Source organism: Lingula anatina, chromosome 4 (assembly GCF_051362555.1).
Source record: "Lingula anatina isolate TDL-2025a chromosome 4, LinAna3.0, whole genome shotgun sequence".
Classification (NCBI taxonomy): domain Eukaryota; kingdom Metazoa; phylum Brachiopoda; class Lingulata; order Lingulida; family Lingulidae; genus Lingula; species Lingula anatina.
The window spans coordinates 26,883,932-26,910,443 of record NC_141770.1 but is presented as its reverse complement, the minus strand read 5'-3'; the positions used below and the strand labels follow the sequence as shown (position 1 = coordinate 26,910,443).

The window sequence follows — 26,512 nt, the reverse complement described above, 5'->3', positions numbered from 1 at the left end:
TCCCCCAGTTGCTGAAGCAGTATAAGCATTAACAGACTAAGTCTGGTGGCAGCCATTTTCACGGTTCACCCCCGTCAAGCGTCTGCAGCACGTTAAATGAATGTCGGAACAACAACTTTTCTGACATATTCATCCACCTTTACTTACACTCAAGGCGAGCCGTTAAAAGCCCTGAAATGACATCATATTTGATTAAAGAAAAATAATTTAGATACATTTGATGTTATGTTTATACAGGGTGGGTTGTTATCGGTTATCAAAGTCCTGAATTTCAGGTGCGTCAACTCATTTTTTAATGTCAGCCTAATCCTGCTTGCATTCGGTGAGGTCAAGGTGGCGTTTTACAAACCCCTTAGTGACTATTCCCAGATCCTATCGTCAAACTTTGGATCGATCTATCTCCAAGGGGTTTTTCGCTAAATTTATGTCAACTTGAGCGGCTTAGGTGACTGCCACGCCTACTGAAGCTGCTAGGAGGTAAATAATTATTGTTCAGTGGGTTCAGTGGCGTGCCAGACATCTACAAGGAAAGCCGATGTAACGAAACTGAGGGTCTGTGTAACAGAAAGTCCGCCCTCCATATAGTTATAATGGTTAGGGTTAGTCTGACCTACGTGGGTCAAAATCTAGGGCGAGGCTCACCTGTACAAATGGATGGGAAGCGGACCCTCTGTTATGGGGGACTCTCTGTCACGTTACAACGCGCGCTTGTTGGATTTTTATTCGGGGGGGGGGGGGGGGGGGGGGGGGGGTCAATGATAATATTTTGCCCGTTTTGCTAGCCAAATATAAAACCGAAGGCAAGGGTGATTATACTGATATATATATATATAGGTATGATTACCTATATATGGGACACAGGACTGGAAATGAGATTAGGTTTGTTTCGTTCAATATTTTATCTTATTTTATGGGGGAAAGAAAGAAGATAAAAGGGATATGTCACCAATGCATTTTGTGTTCTCTCCTGGATCTGCCGAGACAACACAGTCATGTATCATCGACATATTGACTAAACAAATAAGTACACATAACCGCATGTTTGGTTTCCATTTGAATTAATCCTTCTTCTGCTAAGCAACTATCACTGCCTGTTGGCGGTTTACCTTATAACATTTACCCAGGCCTAAAGAAGAAGTCATTTGTTAAGCAAACTTCCTTTTTACAGAGTGGTCGACCTACCAAGGGTAAAAGACGATGGAAAATATTGACTTGTGCATTAATATATAAAATTGGCGGATGAAACATTTATCAGAGGGGTAGACAAGAATGGCCAGGGGTTCACGAAAAAAATGGCTTTTGAATCATACTTCACAAACTGCTCCACTGCTGCACGTCATGTGATTTGTCAAGTGTCACTATATAGTTTTTGTTAAAGTTACGAATGAAGTGAGGGTAGATTCCCTGTAACGCATGTAAATTAATCCCTACACAAAAAAATTTAACAACTCAAATAAAGTCCACATGCCAAATAAATCAGTCAACAACTGAATAGAGTATTTAAACTGCATCTTCTTCAAATTTCATGATCTTTTTCTCCGCCCCTCTAGCCTGTAAAACAAGGACAGAAATGCGCAGCATTCACGCGATACGCGATGGCGCTACAGTAGGGCTTCACGTGACTCAACTGGACAATCACAGCACAACAATGGCATCGCACATAGACTCTGTGATAAGTGCTGGAGGAGCAGCCCGTTGTCAAGTAGTGTTTGTTCACGGTAACAAGCGTCTGACATGTGCAGAGGAGTTTATTGTAATATATATTGTTCTTATTGTTACATTTAAAATTAAATCTAACTCTGTATCCAAGTAGTAACTATACTGTACCAAGTCAGGTACTGATGATGTGCAGAGGTTATATATTCAAGAATAAGCCATTACCACTAATTTATAACTTTTATTTTTGTTTAATATGTTATTCATGAAAGAGTTCATGAAAGATTATTTTAAGTTGTTCAATCGTGATCTTATTCTTTTTATATTCAAATAAATGAATAATTTGGGAAAAATTGGTCTTCCACTTCTTTTTTGCGTTTTTCCTTTACCACAAGATTATTTTGGAACAGTTGCAGCATTAAAAATTAAAATAAATAGCAATCTGAAAGAAGAATTTGGCATAATTGCTAAATGATGAAAGGAATTTTGGATTAGGAGATTAATTAAATAGTGATATTGTCAGTCGGTTTATGTAGAATCTGATAATGTGATTGAAAATACTGATTGAATCCTTGGCCTTGCACTGGGCAGTTTTACATTTGTGCCAAGTGCTGTTTTTGGATTCCATTGTACAGTGGTAAAAGTTCTTCAATTGCCATGAAAGTTTTTAATCAGACTCTGTATGGTGCTGCCATCTGCTGGTGCTATCGGCAACGAATTAGTTTGCCTTTGTTTCTGAGTAAATCTACCGTCTAAAATTACTATTTCTGAAAATATTTGCGTTTTGCTGAGGGTAGGCTAGGCAATGCACGGCAAACTTCTTAGTAGGTGTGTACAACAGAATTTTTTTTAAAACCCTAGCAATATTTGGTCAGGAGTTGCTTGAAGCATAGCACAGCGTTGCTGTCTATCGGCATCAGGCCGTTAGTTTGTCAATTATCACGAATTACCCACGAATTGCGAACCCATTCATTTTCCTATGGCAATCTAGCAACTCATTAAAAATGAACGCATGCGCAGTGGGCTAGGCGTGACGTCATGCAGTGCATTTCTGGGGATGAGTCTGCCAAATGAGCTGCAAAGTGCGCAATAGCAGAAGTTTTCTAATGAGAGTTGGCGGAAACGACTGAAGGTTATACATAGAGCACACGAACAAAACATTGTGCTTCGATATAAGAACCAGACAACTCTGGTGTTTTTAGCCTCCAAATTCTAAAAAAATATCAATTAAGCTAATAAATAGGCCAACAACAGAGGGTTTTTTATGATGTGAGATTTTATTTATTATAACTTAAGATTCCAATAATAATCAAGAAATATTTTGATTTAGCCGATTCGAGATTTTACAACAAAACTTCAGTTTTTACGAGGCTATAAATTGTTTTGCGTTGTTGAGGGCCATTGCCTCGCTTTCGAGATATTAAATAGTCGGTCGTACCGCAGAATTTCAAGTTTAATATCTTATGTCTTATATCGCGGATGAAAACGGGTTTTCTGATATGAATTATCTGAAATAAACCTTCCTACATTTACTTTTTCAAGTGCATTTTGTAGTAACATTCACCGTAGCCATGAAGAGTATGTTCCTTATCAAGAGTGGGGGTGGGTGGAAATTCCATTGGGGCTACATACAACACTCTAAATAAAAAAGGAATCCCTTACAATAAAGGCAAAATAAATATTATTCTAAGGAAAGTCCGATGGCTTTACTTTTTTTAAAATACATAAAATCAACATAACATTTCTAATATAATTTACCAAAACGACACAAGAAGGCAAATTAAATTACACTCTTCGCATATGCGCAGTAGTTTTAATCCTGTGCTCTACTAATTTATTGGTGGTATTTATCCGCATTCATGCATGTATCAGTAGACAGGCTATGCCTTAGTGATAAAGGGAAACCTGCTGAAATTTTCAATAAAATTGATTTTATGCTAAATAAAAGTCTAACGCATACTGAATACCATAGACGGTACAGTAGGCATGTGATAAGGAATTATATTTTTACATTCCAGTGCAGTCTTTAAAGCATAGGCCTACTATAAACAGGAAAATATTCCCCTCTCAATAATCGGACCATATTGGAACGTGTAGTATTTGTATTGTTTAGGAGGGGGGGAGATGTAGCAAAAATTTAAAGAAGAGATGAAAATCTATAAATAAACATTTATTTTCATAAGATGAAAATTATTAAAAGCTTGCCTTAAAGGTTGTAGAGCTGAAATTGGGCAATTTTATTTTGTTTTAATCATTATTTTACGGAAAGCAAGCAACTTAAACACTTGACATCTTCTCTTTCCGCACACGATTTCCTACTTGAGCATACATACAGTTGTATATGCACATTATTTGTACATGTAAGACGATGCAAAAAAATACATCTTCCATACGCAAGCTGTGAGAGAGAGAGAGAGAGAGAGAGAGAGAGATTGGTCAATAGCGATCTAGTTTGTCAGATTATAATTAAAAATTAGGCCCAAATCTCCTCTGTTGCTTTTTTCTACTGACCCGACCTCACTATGATTTCTAAGCCGAGTATTCATAGTCGTTTTGCTGGGCTCTGCGTTGGTAGGCTGATAAAGTTTCATATTCACCGATAGGTGTCGGCACCTCTCCTCCGAAGATTAACTTTGTGTACGCATTCTGCTCCTCGCTGTCCTTTACCAGAATGCCTTCATAGGGCTGGTCTGGGTTCGAGGCATTAGTAGTACCGGTTTGCACTGTCCAAGGCCCCGTATGTTGCCTCTTATCACTATTCTTCTCCGTTCTGTGTTTTGATGCTGACAGGAATTCCGTGTTTTCATAGGTAACATTGTCGTAATCCTGCGCCTGGGTAACAGCTGGTGCCGAGGAGCGTTCTGTCGCTGGTCTTCTGTCCCTGTTCCTATAGCGTCGACATACAAAGAAAACCGAAATGGCGATGAGGACGACGGCCACAATGACGGCGAATGTCACGCCGGTGATAATACCTACAGGCGTTGCTGTACCCTGATCACTCGGCGTTGCTGCAACAAGTACCCTCTCCAAGTGTTGACCTATGGTAAAAGTATAAACGAGAACGTAACAGTTTTTTTTCTAATTCATACAATGCAATTTTCAATGGTTTGATATTAGGACAGTGGACAGTTTATTATTACTATTATTATTTTATTTATTTATTTATTTTACTTTTTTAATTTTTTTAAATTTCTTTATTTTTATTTTATCTTTTTTTTTTTTTTTTTTTTTTTTTTTTTTTTTTTTTTTTTGCAAAAAGCCTGAATGCCTTGTGCGTGCATGCCCTTACATTATCGATTTTTAAAAGATATATTGCTTCTTTTACACTCGGTACCCAGTATTATTATCATTTCAAACTCAAAGATTTCAACCACGGGGTTATAACTCCTTGGCTCCTTTTCGGGGATTGAAGAGACTAACCCTAAGTGGTAGGTGATCGACTTAGTTCATGATAAGACGAGAAGTAGGCCCTACACTTAAAATAATATCTGCACAGAGTAACGGCACATCGCTTACCAGATGCACCCTTCAAGTATGGTATACTAAGTTTACTATATCTGTCATTATATAAGCGTGACGTTCAGGCTAATTAAGTACAACCTCTTATAAATAACAGTTTTTGCGAGCCATAAATGAAGGATACGATTTGGGGGCATTTTTAAAAAGCCTTTCCAAAAATGACAGCACGAAAACTTGTAGATGGCGTTTGAATGGCAAATAATAGGAAGCCATGAAGCTGGAATGACCATGAAGCAGATTGTCAGGCAGTTCAAATAGCAGCAAGTTAAGTTTCTAGTCTAGTACTTAAACGTCGGCAAACAATGTTCGCTGCCTTGCAGGCGAGTCCATAAACATAATATTATTTACCAATAATTATACACCCACGTCCATCGGCGGCCAGTTCATACCCATTTCTACATGAACACGTGTAGCTACCACGTGTATTGTGACAATTGTGATCACAGGCATGAGTTCCATTACTGCACTCGTCAACATCTGAAAAGTAAAAAGGTAGATCTGTTTAATGTGACCAAATGTTACAAAATCCATCGGTCATATTGGGATATGCATCTGATCTTATGATATACTAAGAACAAATTGCATTTAGCATACAATACTACCCTACAAAAATGTTCACCACAAGAAATGTACAAAACAAGCAGCTGACATGCGCATTGCGACACGCTAATCCGTGAGAATACTATTTACCTGTACATCCATGACTATCGGAGGCCAGTTCATACCCATTTCTACATGAACACGTGTAGCTACCACGTGTATTGTGACAGTTATGATCACAGACACGAGTCCCCTTACTGCACTCGTCAACATCTGAAAAAGTAAAAAAAAAAATGTTGAATTGTGTAATGTGACCAAATATTACCAAAATCATAAGCCGTATTGGAAATGACATTTGCTATATGATCTTCTAAGAATAAAATGCATCTATTAATGCAATAATAACTCTTCCTTTGAGATTCAAAATGCCGCAAGAAATACATTGTAAACAACGCATGGAACTATATTATATTGCATTTACCACTAAAACGGCCGTTATTGTAGTAAAACTAAAACCTGTGCTTGTCAATAGGGCTTTCGATGCCTTTCTTCCCGGTCGTTAAGGCATCCGTTGCCAATGACGTTGGGATGTCACGCGGATTCTCGCGTTCATTCGAGACCAAAATAACTTCTGGCGCGAAAAGCCTGATACAATACGCAGACGTAAGTTGCGAGTTTTTGTACAGTGCGTTGGATAAAGAAAAGCCCAGAATAGCACACATTGTAGATATAAATGCATTTTAAGCAATAAGACGAATATATCTTATGAATCTTATATTATTGTTATGTAGTGTTGTTGTTGTCTGCTTTTCCCGCGGTTTTAAGTAGGTCACCAAAAACTATCGCTCGATATCGCGTGACTATGCAAAGTCAGAGTGGGATCCGTCAGTTAAAATCTCTTAAGAGATTTTAACAAAAAAAAAAACAAACGTTTAGGAAAAAAAACCTGGACTAACTTTGAATGCAGGAATGGGGTCGCTGACCATCACCCTGAGCTTCAGAGACAACTTGACACTAACCTCTTCACTATAGCCTATCTTCATCGTGTCAAGTTACCTCTGACGAAAATAGTTTGACCTAGTTTATATAAGCCAATCGAATCCAAGTTTCAAAATTTTTCACCAAAGTTTGGTGAAAACGCTGATTGGTTGACCGTCAATCGGTAATCCTCGTCTGATTCCGCAAGCTCCATACTAACAACAAAGTTATTGTCGAGTGCGGAGACATCCGAGTAGTTCCGAGTGCATAACCTTACACAAAGAAAGCATGGCGTCTCCTACGAGTGACTACGTAAAATAATGTGTTAAGTTATCTGTTGTTTTTTTGCAAAATATGAGTATATCGGAATTGAAACCAGTGCAGTTTGAGGCCCTGCATCCTTATCTACTGAGGGATGATGTATTTTGCGTGCTGCCCGCAGGTTACGGCAAGTCCCTGATATTCAGCCTTATCTTTGATTGGTCCGGATTTGAACAAAGCGCGCTTTGATTCGTTCGCGTTCATTGGCTAGATCGTTCAATGAGTCATTGAGTGCGGGCTTTAAATTTGATTGGCGGGCGGCGGGGGCAATCGAATGTGGTCAGAGGTAACTTGACACGATGAAGATAGGCTATAGTGAAGAGGTTAGTGTCAAGTTATCTCTGAAGCTGAGGGTGCTGACCATTGGTTAGTACGGGAAAATTGCCGTTTACTCCAGGAAAATTCAATTTTTGGCCAAAATGAAGAGTTATTATGACTTTAAGTCCAGTGGCATATTATTAACCTATACATATTATTTACCAATAATTATACACCCACGTCCATCGGAGGCCAGTTCATACCCATTTCTACATGAACACGTGTAGCTACCACGTGTATTGTGACAATTGTGATTACAGGCATGAGTCCCATTACTGCACTCGTCAATATCTGAGAAGTAAAAAAAGTGGATCCGTTTAATTTGACCAAATGTTACAAAATCCATCGGTTTTATTGGAAAAGACATTTGCTTTTATCATTTACTAAGATCAAAATTGCATCTAGCATATACTACTACATTGGAAAATGTTCACCACAAAAATATTTATAAAGCAAGCCACTGACCTGTGCATGGGCGTAACTAGGCATACGCACGGATGCACTGTGCGTACAATTTTTTGGCCAACCATGATTTTATTTTATATAAATTTAGTGTATTTTTCACGGAATATAAAAGAAAATCCTCTGCTTATTAAAGTCACCTGTATGCACATATCCTCTGTATCAACTGTATAGGCACAATTGTTCTGACCCCCCCCCCCCCCTCCCCCCGTCTTGCAAACTGAGGTAAACAATGCCTGTAACCTTAACAAGTCCTATCTTAATCGTCCATCTAACTGGAACTTCCTTTACCTCTTAATATTGGAGGGTTCAGTGGCCCTCAACTCTTCTGTACCCTCTTTCTTGAGAATATCGAATGCATTCTCGCTGGCAATATTTATCTCAGGTAAAAATCTGCCTGAGTGTTATTTTCAAAGAGCAGCTCCCGCAACCCTGGGGGCACTAGATAAAATCTGGACACCAGGTTTAAGAAGGAGCTAGAGAAACAAAGGAAGAATTTTTCCTGCAAAGCTTCAAAGAATTTTGACACGGACTTGACCCAACTTACCCCTCCAAACTAACAAGGTGACATGGGCAATTTTTACAAACAAATAATTAAACTTAGATGTATTAGAGCTCTGTCGTGTCGTACAATTGGTTGTTCTAGGGAGCCATGCATCCACATGTAAGGTGAATGAAACCGTATGTTAGTTCAACTCAGAGGTGGATCCAGGATTTTTCGAAGGGGGCTCCACATATGCGAAGCTAGCCTCCTTTTAAATAAATATACCGTTCTGGGTAATAAGAATACTGAAACTTTTTTAATTGCGAGAATATTTCTGACTTAATGATGATTTTCTTATTAATGGAAATTAAGCTGCGATGTGTGGTACATCTCTCTTGTGTTAGTCTACATTTTGCTGGGAATTTTAAAAATCTGTGCGTACAATTTTTAAAGGTCTGGTTACGCCCCTGCCTGTGCACTGTGACACGCAAGCTTAATATCATACTATTTACCTATACATCCACGTCCATCGGACGCCAGTTCATACCCATTTCTACATGAACATGTGTAGCTACCACGTGTATTGTGACAGTTGTGATCACAGGCATGAGTCCCGTTACTGCACTCGTCAACATCTGGAAAAAAGTAAAACATGTTAAAATATTATTTTTCACCTTCCTTAGATGGAGTTATTACCTCCGCAAAGTAGGTTATGTTTTCGCCCGTTTGTTTGTCTGTCTGTCTTTCATCAACATAACTCAAAAAGTTATGAATGAGTTTCGATGGAATTTTCAGGGTAGGTCAGAGTGATTAGTTTTTGGTGGTGATCTGGATCAATAGTAAATCAATAATCAATAATCAAAAAACTAAATTATTACAAAATGAAAATTTAGGGGTGAAACGGCATTGGGTGGAGACTTCGCTGCCTTGGAGGAGGTCTGCGCTCTCGGAGTGCTTTTCTTGTTGGAACTACAACCTTAGGCAAAAATGTTGACCCTTATGAATGCATAACGAGAAATTACAAAAAAATGAATTGAACAAAGAAAGTTTTCGAGTTAAACGACATCTTTGACACAGAGTTGCAGAATTTCTTGTTAGCGGCAAGGACAAAACCTTTATTGCAAGAGCAGATGTAGTTGCCATGAAGATTACTCACAGCCATAATGTGACGTCCAACACTCGTTTTCTTCTGGTTTTGATTATTTTTAACCTTTTTTAACGATCACATCACTTCAAGAGCACTTAAGAATGAGCAAGCATCTCTGTCATTTGCACTATAATGTAGGTACGCGTATAATGTACCGGTAAATGGGCAGATTATTGTATTTACCCTTGGACATATTAACGAAAGGACGTGAAACGCGGCATTTCCTTTGAAGCTATGTGCGTTCGGGTAAACATTCGTCTATTGTCTCAAATAAGCTGTTTTAATATCTTCACGGGAGCCTGAACAGCTTATTATCAAGGTAGCGCGCGCTATGCCTCAGTGAATTTCTTTTGTTCTTTTGCATGGATAACGCAATTTCTCGCGGTCCCTCGTGGTTGCTATGGTACAGCATTGCCGCCATCTTGCAGTTGTGAGCACATAGGCTTGCGTCAACACGTGGAAATTTGTTTCGGGTTTTTAGTATCTTTTTCCTGTTACCTCATTAAAACGGGTTCTGGCGTTTGTCTATACTTGTTATCGTTTTCAAGATTGTATTATCTATGTAGAGCTGATGTATAATTGGTTTAAAAGCAATGTATCGGCCGATTCATGTGTAGTGCCATTTTCCAACGAGAGCCGATATTGAGAGTAAAAAAAAATATCAATTAACATCCCCAAATTCGAGCAGACAATAGCCGGTAAAATGAACATATATATATATATATATATATATATATATATATATATATATATATATATATATATATATATATATATATATATATATATACAGTTCACAGTAGTGTTGATGTCAACTTTGATAAAAGGATATTAAAAACACCCCGGGTGCGTTTTTGTGTGTCACAAATGTATGTGTTTTGCCGTATTGCAACGAGAACCGATATTGATGGTAAAAAAATATTAATTAGCATCCCCAAAGTCGAGAAGACGTTAGCCGGTAAAATGAACATATATATACAGTTCACAGTAGTGTTGATGTCAACTTTGATAAAAAGATATTAAAAGCACCCCGAGTGCGTTTTTGTGTGTCACAAATGCGTGTGTGGTGCCATATTGCACCGAGAGCCGATATTGAGAGTAAAAAAATATAAATTATCATCCCAAAAATCGCGCATATTTTTGCAAGGAGCACGAATTTATACATAAAGTAAACAGCAGTGTTTTTGTCATATTTATTTAAAAGGTGCATAAAGAATACCAGCCTTAGAGAAATGTCAGCGAGCCTAAGAAATCGGAGAGAAATTGCGTCATTTTAATTCAAGACACGATTTAAGGTTTCATTACTGCCGCATCTCAGACTAATTTGTCACACAGAGAAAAATTTTCGACACTAGAAATATTTTCCTATCGGATCATCGCTAAAAACAATTATACTACACAACAATTATACAATTTTGAATGCTCATTTTAGGGAAACAAACAAGATTGCCTTCACCACATAGGGCATTTTGAATTCCTCCATGAACAAACATATCAAATTCTCACATAGCTTCCATATTGATAGAACAAATTGTACTTATACTTAATCTCTATAAGTTTATTGTCTCATCCACCCGAAGGATTGCCTCACGTTATCGCGAACTACCTGCCCAAATGACACAAAAAGTAATCGACAATTGCGATATGCAGTTCACAGTAGTAGTAGTAGTAGTACGGGAGGTCACGTGATCCGAACGCACATGGTTTCATGAAGAGCTCGCGCTAGGCCGATTATCCTTTGATCTTGCTCCGCGTTTCACGTCCTTTCGTTATTATGTCCAAGATTTACCTGTACATCCACGTCCATCGGAGACCAGTTCATACCCATTTCTACATGAACACGTGTAGCTACCACGTGTATTGTTACAGTTGTGTTCACAGGCATGATTTCCTTTACTACACTCGTCAACATCTGGAAAAAAGTAAAACATGTTAAAATATTATTTTTCGCCTTCCTGCTCAGATGGAAAGGAGGTTATGTTTTCACCTCTGTTTGTTTGTCTGTCTGGCCGACTGTTTCTTATCAGCATAACTCAAAAAGTTATGGATGAATTTCGATGGAATTTTCAGGGTACGTCAGAAATGGGTTGGCGTAGAAGTGATTAGTTTTTGGTGGTGATCTGGATCAATAGTAAATCAATAATCAATAATAAAAAAGAACTAAGTTATGGGCTGATTTTGATGAAATTTTCAGGAACTGTCAGAAGTGGGCCAAGGAACAGATGATTAGTTTTTAGTGGTGATCCGGAACAATTATCAATCAATAATCAAAAATAAAAAATAAAAAAACTAAATCATTACAGAAGGAAAGTTTAGGGGTGAAACGGCGTTTGGTGGATACTTTGCTGCCTTGGCGGAGGTCTGCGATCTCGGAGTGCTTTTCTTCTTGAAACTACAACCTTAGGCAAAATGTTTACCCTTATGAATGCATAACGAGAAATTACAAAAAAATGAATGGAAGAAATAAAGTTTTCGAATTCAATTACATCTTTGACACAGAGTTGCAGAATTTCTTGTTAGCGGCAAGAACAAAACCTTTATTGCAAGAGCAGATGTAGTTGCCATGAAGATTACTCACAGCCATAATGTGACGTCCAACACTTGTTTTCTTCTCGTTTTAATTATGTTTAACCTTTTTTAACAAGCACATCACTTCAAGAGCACTTGTGAATAACCAAGCACCTCTGTCATTTTCACTGTGACGCGTCTAATGTACCGGTAAATGGACAGATTACTGTATTTACCTGTACATCCACGTCCATCGTAGGCCAGTTCATACCCATTTCTACATAAACACGTGTAGCTACCACGTGTATTGTGACAGTTATGATCACAAGCATGAGTCCCGTTACTGCATTCGTCAACATCTGCAAAACATAATTCGTATATGAATTCCACCAATGTTACAAAACTAATGCTATTTTGCCTCACTCGGCTTCATCGCTTTACCAACTGTCTACTAAGTGGAGATAGTATTTGGCACTCAGATCAGTATAAAGCATCTTACACGTTCTATCTTGGAAAAATACATTTCATCACCTGAAATCCATATTTTATGGAGAAAAATTATTTGACTTGATTTTTTTGTAAAATAGACGGCTTCTTTGCCTTACCGTTGCAGAGTTTATTGTCAGCATCAAGGACGTAGCCTTTGTTGCAGGAACAGTAGTAGCTCTCATGAAGATTGTTACATTTCTGCTCGCAGCCATGATGGGACGTTAAACACTCGTCGTGCTCTAATATTAAAATAAATCAGCTCAAATTTAGTTTTGATAATAGTTATAATCAGCATAAGTTTTTACCAATTAAATGTTAACGTGTTAACACATACATTTTTAATGTTTTTCAACATTACAAAACGCATGCATCATCTAAATACAGAACATAAACGTTTTGAATAACTGCTAAGGCACAGTTCATTCAAAAACATTTATATATATATCAAAAAGAAAAAAAGAACAGCAGCTATTTTGCCCCGACCAGTTTCATTCTTTCTTCAGGGAGTTTTGTTTATTTGTTACTAGGTGATGTCATAAGGCTAAAATGTGACGTCTGTAACAATGGGTGTTTAATTGTTGTTTTTACCAATGCTATTATCTATTCAATGTAGGTCTATACTTATTAATGAATAGATTTTCTTTAATTTCCCTCTCTGTTTGGGTTGTTTCCCTTGTGAATTTATAAAATGGGAATACCGTAAAGTCCTTGTTTTTGTACATAGAGCATTCCCTAATGTGCCCACTGTTGTCTTATTTGTCTTATTTGTTGTCTGTGAACGGTCCTTCTATGTCGGAGAGTGTCTCGAGTTTGTCCTATATAGTTCTCACCGCATCCACTGCAGGTCAATACATAAATTAAATTTGAGCTAGTTCAGGTGAATGGGTGTTTAATTCTAAATGTAAGTCCATTTTTAAATGTTAGATGGCTCCCCTCTTTAATTATTGGACAGGTGCCGCACCTGGGTACCTCACATTTTTGTACTCGTATTGTTGAGGTTTCCACACTTGTCCTGGAATTGTTTTCAAATTTTGCTTTTGTTAAAATTTGCTTAAGTGATGGACTTTGTTTCTTACTCTTTATAATCTGCATCTCAGTTAGTATCTCATTCATTTTGTCATCTTGTTTACCAAAGGTAAATTTCCAGTTATGACATTGTGTACTTCCAGATTTTTTGGATTATATGTTGATATGTACGGTATGGCTTCCTTTTTAATTTTGTCTTTGGTGGTCCTCAGGTCGTTCATCTGTATTTGTTTTGCCTTTTTAATCCCAGTTTGTATCAGTTGTCTTGGGTATTGTCTCCTTAATAGGAATCCTTCCAGTTCTTTGAGCCTTTGTTTTAATATGGTTTCATTTGAGACAATTGTGCATAGTCTTCGAGCTAGATTGTATGGTATGTTGTGCTTAATGTGTCTGGGATGACACGAGTTAAAAGGGAGATATTGTTTTGTGTCTGTTGTTTTGTAATACACATCTGTCTCAATTTTTACTTGACACTCATGACCATAACATCGAGGAATGGGAGTTGTGTTGAATTTGAATCCTTCGTAAATTGAGGGATGTAGGTTGTTAAGGATCAGGTTGAAGTCTTCCAATTCATTTTCTGTTTTGTCCCAAATTATAAAGCAGTCATCAAGGAAACGTTTCCATGTGTTTTCTAATGATTCCTAAATTCGAGTCCAAACCGTTCTTCGCATTTTTTGTACAGGCCTTTTTCGATGTATCCTAAGACAAGTGTAGTATAAGTGGGGGCTACTTTTGTACCCATTGCAGTTCCTATTTTTTGGCGATAATGTTTGCCATTGAAGTGGAAAGTATTGTTTGTCAAGATGAACTTTAGTCTTTCTGTAATGAGGGTATTTTGGATACGTTTTGGAATAAGTGACGGGTATCTTTCTATCCAATAGCTGATTGCCTCAATGACCAGATCATGAGGGATGTTTGAGTATATGTTGGTAATATCGAAGGAAACTAGTATGGAATTTCCATTAATTTTTTTTGGCAAGTTGTTAAGGAAGTCCACTGTATCCCTTACGTAGCTTTTTACTTCTTTGGTAAGGGGTTTTAATAAAATGTCTAGAAAATTGGTGAAGCTGTGAGTTTCGCATGCTGGCCCAGCTTTAATTAGACGCATTTTTAAATCACTCGTATTATTGACTTCTACGTAGGTCGATTTTGCTGTCTTGCATGCTTTGTTGATGCATTCGCTTTTAAGTATTTTAGGGAGTCCATAGAAATTGCTCACTTTGTATTCAAAACATTTGTGAGATAGTCACGTTCCTTATCTACATGTAGTATATATATATATATATATATATATATATATATATATATATATACAAAATTATATCATTATGATCCCTATATCACCCTTACCAGAACAAGTCAGGCCGTTCCCGTCCAGTACAAAACCAGTCCTACAGGTACAAAAGAAACTTCCCACGGTGTTGGTGCAGGTATGGGTACAGCCGCCATTGCCAGTGAAACATTCGTCGATATCTTTGGTTATGTTAAAAATCCAATTCGTTAGACATCTGGATTTATTTAATGACATCAAATATTAGTTCAATATTTTCAAAATTAATAAATCACGAATCATCACATATTGTTTTAATCAGTCTTTGTTCCAAAATGCCAGATGTCCCTATATAATTGGCAACAATTGAAATCTCGCGTGTGAAAATCAAGTCCTAACTCCTATTATATTTCCATAGGGACCACAAAAAACACAATGTACCTCTACACAAGTGTCTGTCCGCCTGCAGGGCATAGCCAACATTGCAACTACAGCGGTAACTTCCCCGGATGTTGGAACATACTTGAGAGCATCCACCTTTATTAGTGGAACATTCATCAATATCTGAAAAAAAAGCATTTGTGTCAAAATAGATTTGACCTTACCATTTTTGTGTAGTTTAGATTAAACCCAATATGTTAAATAGTCTATGAATCACGCACTACGAACTTCGAATACAAGGAAGATCTACCACGCAAATCCTCAGTACATAATATAGACCGCTACATAATGACTTCATGAAATACATTATACTGATCTGTGCAATTTCAATGCAGTTAGCTACAGATATGTGAACTGATGACTGTCATTAACTTAAAAAATAACTCATACAAGGTGACCCCCCAAAAAAACAGATTACGCAAAAATTTTAATGGATCCTGCAAAGGTCCATCAAATTTCAAGAAATTTTAAGACATTTTAAAAGAACATTACTTTTATGCAAATGACGTAGATAACCAAAACTTTGAGGAATTATCGTACACATTTTGAAGCTTAATCCAGAACATTTCTTGAAATCTGATGGACCTTTGGAGAATTGAATGAAACGTGTATTTTTTTTAATTACATCTCGTCACCAATAGAATTGTGACACGTGTGATCACATCTATGGGTGCCTGTAGTACATTCGTTTATGTCTGGAAAATAAATGAATTGATCGATTCCATGGTTCTATGGTACTTATTGTAATGTTCCAGGTCTGTTTCATTTTATCTTACTTCAGTTCTGGTTTTGATCATGTATTAGATTGTTCATTTGTTTTGCTTATTAATATCCCAACATAAGCGTGTTCTCTCCATTGTTAGCTTGTCACAATAATAATGAATGCATGACAAGACAAAATAATAATAATAAAATAGTAAAATTGTTGAACCATCTGTTTTCTCACCAAATTCAAACTCACCGTTACAGTTTTTAGTGCCAGACAATACATAGCCAGTTCTACACGTGCACCTGTAGCTTCCTGCAGTGTTCACACAGTTGTGTTGACAGCCATGGTAACCCGTGCATTCGTTGATATCTGCAACAAAATATAAGACAACAAAACGGATGCACTTAATACACAACTAGTTTCAGCATTCTCTTTAATGCATGTCAAGACAGAATAATAATAATAATAATAAAATAGACAATTATTGAAATATCTGTTCTTTTCCCCAAATTAAAAACTCACCGTAACAGTTTTTAGTTCCAGACAAAACATAGCCAGTTCTACACGTGCACCTGTAACTTCCTGCAGTATTCACACATTTGTGTTTACAGCCATGGGAACCCATGCATTCGTTGATATCTGCAACAAAATATAAGACAACAAAACGGATGCACTTAATGCACAACTAGTTTCAGCATTCTCTTTAATGCATGTCAAGACAGAATAATAATAATAATAATAATAATAATAATAATAATAATAATTTATTTTTCTATGGCGCATTCCATTTAAAATCTCAATGCGCCTTACAACATTCACTTAAAAGAGCTAAATAACACAATACTAATATAAGAACACATTACAATTTTAAAGGACTAAGAACTAATTTAAAGAACCAATTATTCATATTCCAAAATGATAAGAACCTAAAGTGACAACATTTAAAATTAATCATAAAATTACAGTACACCCTATTAAAAACTAAAATTAACTATATGATAGTTACTGATAGGCTATTCTAAAAATATGAGTCTTCAAAAGCTTTTTAAAAGTATCTATGTCACCTGCTGCTCGTATTTCAGAGGGTAAGGTGTTCCAAACTTTGGGTGCGTATATCATAAATGCCCTTTCACCGTAAAATTTACCAGCTTTTTTCTCTAAGACACTGTGTTCTAAAAGTAAATGACTAAAAGTTGAAGACCTGGTAACTCTTCCATGCTGATGTTGCTTCATAAGTTCTGAGATATAAAGTGGTTTATTCTCAGTGACTGCTTTAAAAATGACACATAAAATTTTAAATAAAATTCTCTCTCTTACTGGAAGCCAGTGAAGTTCCATCAAAACAGGTGTTATATGCTCTCGGTTGTTCCATCCCATTTTAGTTACCAGCCTAGCTGCAGAATTTTGAATTAATTGAAGTTTGTTTAGATGATTTTTGCCTAAACCATATAAGAGACTGTTGCAATAATCAAGCTTAGAAGTAATGAAAGCATGGACTAGTTTTTCAGTTGAAGTTTTGTCCAGTAAGTCACGTATCTTACTAATTCGCCAAAGTGAGTATGATGCCGATTTGCAAATTTCAGAGATCCGTCTATCCATAGTTGCATACTGATCAAAGGTGACACCTAAATCTTTCACATAGCTAGATGGATTGATGTTGACACCACCGATACAAATATCAGATTTCATTGCATTTCCACTGTCTGACTTAGACCTTGATGTAAACCATATTAGTTCAGTTTTTCCATCATTTAGTGCTAGCATGTTTGTTTTCATCCAATTCCGGATCTCAACTAGACAAGTTTCTATTGAGGTGATAGCCATGGAGCGATTACTTTCACTTGTGACATAAATTTGAGTGTCATCAGCAAAAATGACAGTGTTGAGACCATGTTTAACTATAATGTCTTCTATTGGTAGCATATACAATGAGAAGAGCAATGGACCTAGCACAGACCCCTGAGGGACACCATACTCTAAAAAAGTAGGCTCTGATAGCAACGACTCAATTGACACATTTTGTGTTCGATCTTTTAGATATGAGGTTAACCAATTAAGTGCTAAATCTTTTACTCCAAATCGGTACTGTAGTCTGTGCAGAAGTATGTTGTGGTCAATGGTGTCGAATGCGGCAGACAGATCTAAAAGGACTAAAATAACATCTTTGTGTTTGTCTAAAGAAAGCATGATGTCATTATGAACCCTTAGGAGAGCTGTTTCTGTGTTATGTCCTTCTCTATAAGCTGATTGAAACTTGCCATATAGACTGTTTTGAGCTAGATAGTTATTCAGTTGTATACATGCCATTTTCTCAAGAAACTTCCCTAAGAAGGGCAAGTTTGATATTGGTCGATAATTTTTAAACACTTGTTTGCACAGGCCTTGTTTTTTTAACAAGGGTCTAACAATTGCTGTTTTGCAGTTGGATGGGAAGATGCCTGTTGTAAAAGAGAGATTCACTATCTTTAAAATAACTGGGGCCAGAACAGTAATGCATTCTTTGATATTATGTGTTGGCACAGGATCTAAGGCAGAAGATTTAGAATTCATGCTTTTCATTAATGCTAAACATCTTCTTCTGATACAGGTGAAAATTCAGTCAATACTGCATGAGTACAGGTAACTGGGGTTTCTGAGATTTCTACAGAAGAATAAGAAACGAGATCATTTCGAATGCTCTTGATCTTATCTGTAAAGTAAGCTCTGAAATTTCCATGTCTGGAAGGACATTCAGTTGAGATGATTTTGATTCCGATATTTGGTCCACGATCTTGAAAAGTGTTTTCTGATCAGCAGATTCAATACGGGAGCGGTGATATTTTTTCTTGTGTGCCACAAGAAGAGAGTGATAATAATAATAATAATAGACAATTATTGAAATATCTGTTCTTTTCCCCAAATTAAAAACTCACCGTAACAGTTTTTAGTGCCAGACAATACATAGCCAGTTCTACACGTGCACCTGTAACTTCCTGCAGTATTCACACATTTGTGTTTACAGCCATGGGAACCCATGCATTCGTTGATATCTGCAACAAAGTATAAGACAACACAGGGGTGCACTTAATGCATTATGTGGAATTCTTGACAAGAGGATTTGAAAAAGTACTTCTTACTGCAGAGATACTATACTGTTGCTGCTAAAAAAAATTAACTGCAACTATTAATTCTTTCTACTACTACTACTACTACTACTACTACTACTACTATTACTGCAGTACGCATACTTACCGGCATCACACCGTGCTCCGCTGTAACCGCTTGTACAGGTGCACACATTGGGGGCGGTACAAGAACCATGGACACACCCACGGCTACAAATTGCTTGAATGTATAAAAATGCATATGGTCAAGAAATATGAACGAATGTAATGACAACAGTAACATGTATTGAAATGATTAAACACATGCTTCAGCGTATTCCTACAGGTAATAACAGCGTTTGTTATAAACACACTCCCTAATTATAGAATACACTCACTAAGAAATTATACTCGAAATATATGATCTTGTATTATAAGCCTTTAGTATAAGACACGTCACTGCCTTTACGACTTGAGGACTAAAGCATGCTTTATAAGAAAATACATTCACTAAAATTTAGGTTTTTGACTCATATACAAATCGAATGAAAAAAAGGCGAACAAATATTTTAAGGAATATCTAAATAATCAAATAAATATGTACATAAAGAGTCCACATTTTACATGTATTATAAATGCACATGCGAGTCACTCACGTACGTGTGTTACAAGTTGATCCAGTTTGTTTCCAACCAGGACAACAGATATGTGTCAGGCTATATTGTGCCTTGTACACTGGCTTGTTGTAGTATGTTATAGAATATCTGGAAAATGACAAACTTGTCAAAAATTAATTGAGATGAATGGGGCCCGGATGTGGTTTTGAAATCAAGACAAACAACGTACGTTAGACCTTTATTACTGTTACTGGATTTACTTGGAAGCTTTAGCAATCTTTCCATGTCTTAACATTTAACATCATATCCAAAATGTTGCGAAACCTACGATTTGTTAACTCAATTTTATTATAATATTCTTTATAGGCACGACGATAAATTTCCACCTCCATTGAGATGGTGATATAAAAACCAGAAAATACGTGCTGTCCAACACTGTTAACATTTTGACAGCCGGACTGATTTCTACTACATGCACGCTCTGACCATAGGGGGCGCTATAGTGGTCTGTTACAAAAATGCTGTACAGTGTATAGTTCAAAGTGCAATATTCTATTCTAGGTGCCCTGGCATTTGAGTGTAGGTTTCTACCTATACTAAACGATCTAAATACAGCAAAAATAATCAAAATAATAAGAAAAAAGACATCCTTTCCATCTTTTATATTTCATCTGTAGAGAACGAGAGACCCTTAACTGTAAATAGCAACTATATACCGGTAGATACTTCGCAGATTATCGTTTATCTATAATTATGTATTCAAAATTGTTTTACCTCCATGAACACCGGTGCAGTTGTGTGTTTTACCAATCTCAATCAATACCTTATAATAATCGATAGTCCACTATACAACAGTCTTGTCAAAAAGGCAAGGAATCAAATTATTTCTAGCTTGACTCTTAAGAGTGCCACAAATAAACGTTGTTCAGCATAGCATGCTTTCCACTTGTTTAAAAAAAACAAATTGTAGCTTTTGGAAACCACATGAAAGCTTTTTTATGTTATGTTATGTTATTTATTTATTTATTTATTTATTTATTTATTTATTTTTGCGTTTGTTGCCCCTAAAGATTACTTTTGGTGCATTTATTGTAAATAATAAATGGCCTTTTGCAGCAAGATGACTAATGCTACTCTCTAATGAACAACAGGATTGTTGAAGAGCAAGCTCTTCAGTAAACAAAAGAAGCGTGCATTTAGTAATCTATCTCCAGAAAATCCATTGAGACTATTATGTACTTATTTCCTGTGCCTAATTTACTTTGACCAACTGAACAGATATGCTACTCGTAACACAACGGTTACGTCATTTTCATTCATGGTAGGACTGATCTGTGAGGCGTGGAATTGCACACAAATGAGCTCAAGTTCCGGGTGTCGGAGGTTTTTTTTTTTTTTTTTTTTTTTTTTTTTTTTGTGTGTGTGTGTGTGTGACTGAAATTAAGACATTTATGAAAGGTAATTGCCATTTATTGAAGGTATATTAACAGATTTTACAAGTTGAATTTAAATCTCGATATAAAAAGAAATTAAAAGATTAATTAAAGAGGAATCTTCCAGGCAACCTGTATCCGTGCCTGTATCTGGTGCTTCGCTTTCATCCTTTAAACCAGCAATTTGTGGAATAACGTTTGTACTGCTGACAAAATGCTGATGTGTACCTGTATATCATGACTGATCATGACTGATCTACTTTTAGTTTTAATAAAATGTCACAGGCCAGAGTTAATAATGAAATCACCACGTACCTGTATTGAGTGCAGTCATCCCATCCCCAAAAACCACAACCAGTCGTATATCGTTCAGATTGTCGTCTGCTAGCCTGTATATAAACCATCACCGATATACTTCTCCGATGAGTACAGACATGTCTAAAATAAGACAAAATTAACGTATTAATTAAACATACACTTCCCATGTTCATTCTATGTCCAAACACAGCTCATGCTATCAACTTTATATAGAGCAGAGGTCAACATTAAGTAATATGTGTAATATAGGTGACTGTAAAAACAAGGTGACTGTAAAAACAAGGCCATCTTGTAGGTACCCTGAGTTTTAGAGCTAACTGGAAATTCAGCTCTGCATGTAAATGGTCTGTTCACATTTACATAAGGCAGAAATAGGGATGAATGAAATCACAAAGATTATTAATAATGCCGGAGCCTTTACAATATTGAGTGGTGATAAATGCAAAAGTGCACATGACAACGATTTACAGCCTTGCACGATTTTTCCCGTGACGTTATTTGTCGCGCTGTCGGTCGATGCAGTAACTTAATTCAGTCAGTCAGTAATTAGAAAACAAACTGACTGAAAAGAAGCATAATTTTGCACCTTCAAGCTTAGTGACACGTTTTCATATCATATACCCCTTATTTCTACAAGTATTATTTGCTCAAAATGCCAAAAGACAAAAACAATATTATCATGCCGTCAGAAAATCCGCTTTGCACTCATGGCTCCACTGCCGTGTAATTCCAGCTAAAAATAACCAGGAATCTTCACATCTTACACCACTCGACGTCATATGACGCGCACTTTCGGCACAGTCCTTTCCCCTCCGGTTTCCTTTATTACGGGATATTTTTTTTCAATTATGCAGGTTGCATCAGTCGAGTTAGGTATCATGCAGACTTCTCAATCAAATGAATATTCATTAGAAGCAAAAGGGGCGAAGCTATCGGCACATGCGTGACAGTAAATCATCACTGGACGGATAGAGGTTTTTGTCTATTATAAATAGTGTGGATAGTGTTAGAATGGTGAGGAAAAGACAATAAACGGAGATGAAAACATAACCCTCTTGGCGGACGTAACGATGAGACCTTGCGTAAAAAGCTATGTCAAGTTTTATATTCATATTTTTACGCATGGCCAGAAATGCGTAGCATTCACGCGATACGCGAGGGCGCTACAGTAGGGCTTCACGTGACTCAACTAGCCCATCACAGCACAACAGACACACACAGACTCTGTGATAAGTGCTCAGCCCATTGCCAAGTAGTGTTAGTTTATGGTAACAAGCGTCTGACATGACTAGAGAAGTTTATTGTAATATATATTGTTCTTATTGTTACATTATTAAATTTAACTCTGTATCCAAGTAGTAACTATATATACTGTACCAAGTCAGGTACTGATGATGCACAGAGGTCATATATTCCAGAATATGTTATTCATGAAAGAGTTCATGAAAGATTATTTTAATTTGTTAAATCGTGATCTTATTCTTTTTATACTCAAATAATTGAATAATGTGGGTAAAATTGGTCTTCCACTTCTTATTTGCATTTTTCCTTTACAACAAGATTATTTTGGAACAGTTGCAGCATTAAAATTTAAAATAAATAGCAATCTGAAAGAAGAATTTTGCATTATTATTATTAAATTATGATAGGAATTTTGGATTAAGAGATTAGTTAAATACTGAGTAGTGATATTGTCGGTCAATTTATGTAGAATTTGATAATATGATTGAAAATACTGATTGAATTCTTGACCTTGCACTGGGCAGTTTCACATTTGTGCCAAGTGCTTTTTTTGGACTCCATTGTATAGTGGTAAAAGTTCTTCAATTGCCATGAAAGTTTTTAATCAGACTCTGTATGGTGCTGCTATCTGCTGGTGCTATCGGCAACGAATTAGTTTGCCCTTGTTTCTGAAAATATGTGCGTTTTGCTGAGGGTAGGCTAGGCAATACACGGCAAACTTCTTAGTACGTGTGTACAACACAATTTTTTTAAAAACCCTAGCGACATTTGGTCAGGAGTTGCTTGAAGCATAGCACAGCGTTGCTGTCAATCGGCATCAGGCCGTTAGTTTGTCAATTATCACGAATTACCCACGAATCGCGAACCCATTCATTTTCCTATGGCAATCTAGCAACTCATTTAAAGTACACGCATGCGCAGTGGGCTAAGCGTGACGTCATGCAGTGCATTTCTGGGGATGGTACATGTAATTAGTCTGACCACCGAGTCTTATCACATCTACCCTAATGAATAATCTGAGTGAAATTTTCAGAAAAAAACACACCAGGCTCTGAATGGTTAAATAGTGAAGTATACATGTATCTGGCGGGGTCCTTTACGACCTAAACAATATTTAAAAAAAAGAAATTTGATGCAAATAGCCCGAAAACATATCCCGAAAGCTGATAAACATGACATAAAACGCGTAAACGACCTCACCAGTCATGGATAGGGTTAATTACCTTTCCTGTTTTTGTTTGTTTGGAGGATAAAATGCTTCATTCTAATTTTGGATCCACGACCCTCCCTTCATCGATCCTTGATCCACCATGCAGTGATAGACCTACAGAGTCACATATATAATAGATAATGTATTTTAAACAATAAAAATAAAAATAAAAAAAGCGGACGTACCCTGTAAGAGAGTGACTTTCACTCAGTTGTTGAAGTAGTAAAAGCGCCAACAGACCCCAACTGATGACAGCCATTTTCACGGTTTACGTGTACCCTCGTGTAGCGTCTGCAGCACGTTAAATGAATATCGGGACTACTTTCCTCACGCTTCCCAAATCCTCTCTACCAACACTTATGGCCTTCGGGAAAAAGCTTTAAATGCCATCATCTTAAATAAATGAAAGATTTATCTGAGTACATTTGATGTAATGTTTATACACCGTGGGGTCTTATCAGTTATCAAAGTCCTAAATCTCAGGTGCGTCAACACATTCCTTTATATCTGCTTTTTTCTGCTTACATTCGATGAGGCCTGAGGGTCGGCCTTGCGAAGCTTGTACTCGTTAAATTTCTCTTGTGCGCAAAATTTGCTGTTTTGATTAACCTTGCCAAGTTCTCTTCCTCGTTATTTCTTAATATTTCTTCTTTATTTCGCTTGATATTTTGCTATCCGTCCCACTCATTAGTAAAAACGGAAGTTCTCTTGCATGCATCCGCGCTTGCTGACGGATTTAGAATTTTATTATAAAGCCGGGGGGGCTGTAAGGATAAGATTTTACCCTTTTTCCAGGCAAATATAAAAGCGAAGGCAAGGGTGATTTTTCTGATATAGTGTATAAATATGTAGATATGGGACACAGGACTGGAAATGAGTTTACGTTTGTTTCGTTCCATACCTTAACTTTTATGGGGTGGTGTGGGGGAAGAAAGGAGATTGAAGAAGTTGCCAGTGTCTTTTGTGCTCTCTCCTGGATCTGCCAAAACAACATAGGCATGATCATCGCCATATTGACAGACATCCAGAAATAGATTAAAAAATAGGTACATATAACAGCGTGCTTTGGTTTGCACTTGAATCTTTCTCCTGCTAAGCAACTAACACTGCCTGTTGGCGGTATACCTAATAACATTGATCAACGCCTAAAGCAGAAGTCATTTGTTAAACAAACTTCCCTTTTGCACAGTGGTCGACCTACCAAAAGTAAAAAAGGTACTAGAAAATATGGATTAGTGCATAAAAATATAAAATTGGTGGATAAATCATGTATCTGAAGGGTAGACAAGAATGGCCAGGGGTTCACGAAAAAATGACTTTTGAATCATACTTCACAACAAGCTCCACTGTTCCACGTCATGTGATTTGTCAAGTATCACTATGTAGTGTTTGTTAAAGTTACATTTGAAGTGAGCGTAGATTTCCTGTAACGCATGTAAATCACTACAAAAAAACGTATTTTACATTGTGGACTCAAATCAACTCAACATACCAAATTTATCACTCGGTCAACTGAAAAGACCCTTTAAACTGTACCTTCTTCAAATTTCATTACGTAAAAATGATATGTTTATTTCCCTCTGGTTTGAAAAAATCCGCCAAACAACGTAGTAATGTAGCTAGTCCATTGCTGCTACACGTGCAATACCAGTAGCATAAGTATTCAAATAAGAGTTAGTACCATGGCACATATAGAGAGCGGAAAAAATCTGTTAAAATATCAATTTTTGGGGGGAGTATGAAAGGATTATTTCTCATGTAGTTTACCTCATGTAGTTTACTTTTCTTCTGTTCCAGATATAGACAGACAGTGAACTTATTTAGATAAACTTTGATATTTCTCCAAGTTATGCTATTTAAGTACCAGTCTCTGTAAGAATCAGAAAAATAACATAGGGGCATTGGAACATGACCCTCCCAGATTTTGTTTTCTTTTAATTTATTGTGAAGAACTATGCTAAAAACTAATAAATTGAGCCCGAAAAGTTGCATATTTAAAATAATTTATTTTTTAGAGCGTTTTATACTTAAGCCTGAAATTTTTCTCCCATATCCTTTATTTATCTCATGAAATGGATTTTTTTTTGGATAAATGGCACTTGTCTTCTGGATCATTTAGGGGAGAGCGGGGTTGGTTGGAACACTTTTCACCTTTTTTGCAATATCTCAGCAGTCAAAGCTTTGGGGTCAAAAATAAAAACACTGATAGGAGATAATTATATGCCGCAATCATCTATGAAATAAAACATCAAGTAGGTCTTTTTATTTTAGAGTAATACATGCTCAAAGTTGCCTCTTAAAACGTTCCATCTCACCCCACCCGCGGGGTAAGTTGGAACAGTCAGTGGGGTGAGTTGGAACAAGAGGGCGAGTTGGAACGCTTGCATATAAATTCAAAGTATAATTCATTTTAAAAGTAGGTTTATCTATATTAATTTCCCAACAAGTACGTGTTACCTTGTATTCGTATCTCCATAGTTTGTAAGCATTTTTTTACGTTTACAAGTTGCTTTCAAATAGTCTTTTCGATGTATAAACCATATCCAGTTACACTTCATTTCATAATGATAACAAAAGTGGTGTAGTTTAAGAGAAAAGAAATTGAATTCACATAACTCAACCTATCAACAACAGCATGTTAGACCTACAAATGAAAACTGTGTCTCTTTCAACTAGCCCTCAGAATCAAAATCGCAGTTCTGACATATGTACACTTGGTCACCCTTAATTAGTACAGT

The 26,512-nt window shown here is 36.7% G+C and overlaps 1 protein-coding gene across 1 annotated transcript; it reads right to left on the bottom strand.

The window, feature by feature from the left end:
* Positions 1-3,812: 3,812 nt before the first annotated feature.
* LOC106154585 (uncharacterized) lies at positions 3,813-13,535 on the bottom strand. The gene is made up of 8 exons (XM_087010555.1): positions 13,499-13,535; positions 12,539-12,661; positions 12,170-12,292; positions 11,215-11,337; positions 8,791-8,913; positions 5,866-5,988; positions 5,524-5,652; positions 3,813-4,694 (listed from the first exon to the last, which is right to left on the bottom strand). Exons 1-8 carry the CDS (start codon positions 13,533-13,535, stop codon positions 4,186-4,188), a joined length of 1,290 nt encoding a protein of 429 aa, XP_086866681.1. The 3' UTR covers positions 3,813-4,185.
* Between the last annotated feature and the right edge of the window lie 12,977 nt (positions 13,536-26,512).

What these genes read in the sequence shown, in the direction of transcription:
- LOC106154585 (XM_087010555.1), bottom strand. Translation starts at nt 13,535, where the DNA reads ATGAATGAGATACTAACTGAGATGCAGATTATAAAGA. An exon ending in CGATGGACGTGGATGTACAG is followed by an intron (nt 11,338 to 12,169) that starts GTAAATACAGTA and finishes ACTTTTTTCCAG; the next exon opens with ATGTTGACGAGTGTAGTAAA. An exon ending in CGATGGACGTGGATGTACAG is followed by an intron (nt 8,914 to 11,214) that starts GTAAATCTTGGA and finishes ACTTTTTTCCAG; the next exon opens with ATGTTGACGAGTGCAGTAAC.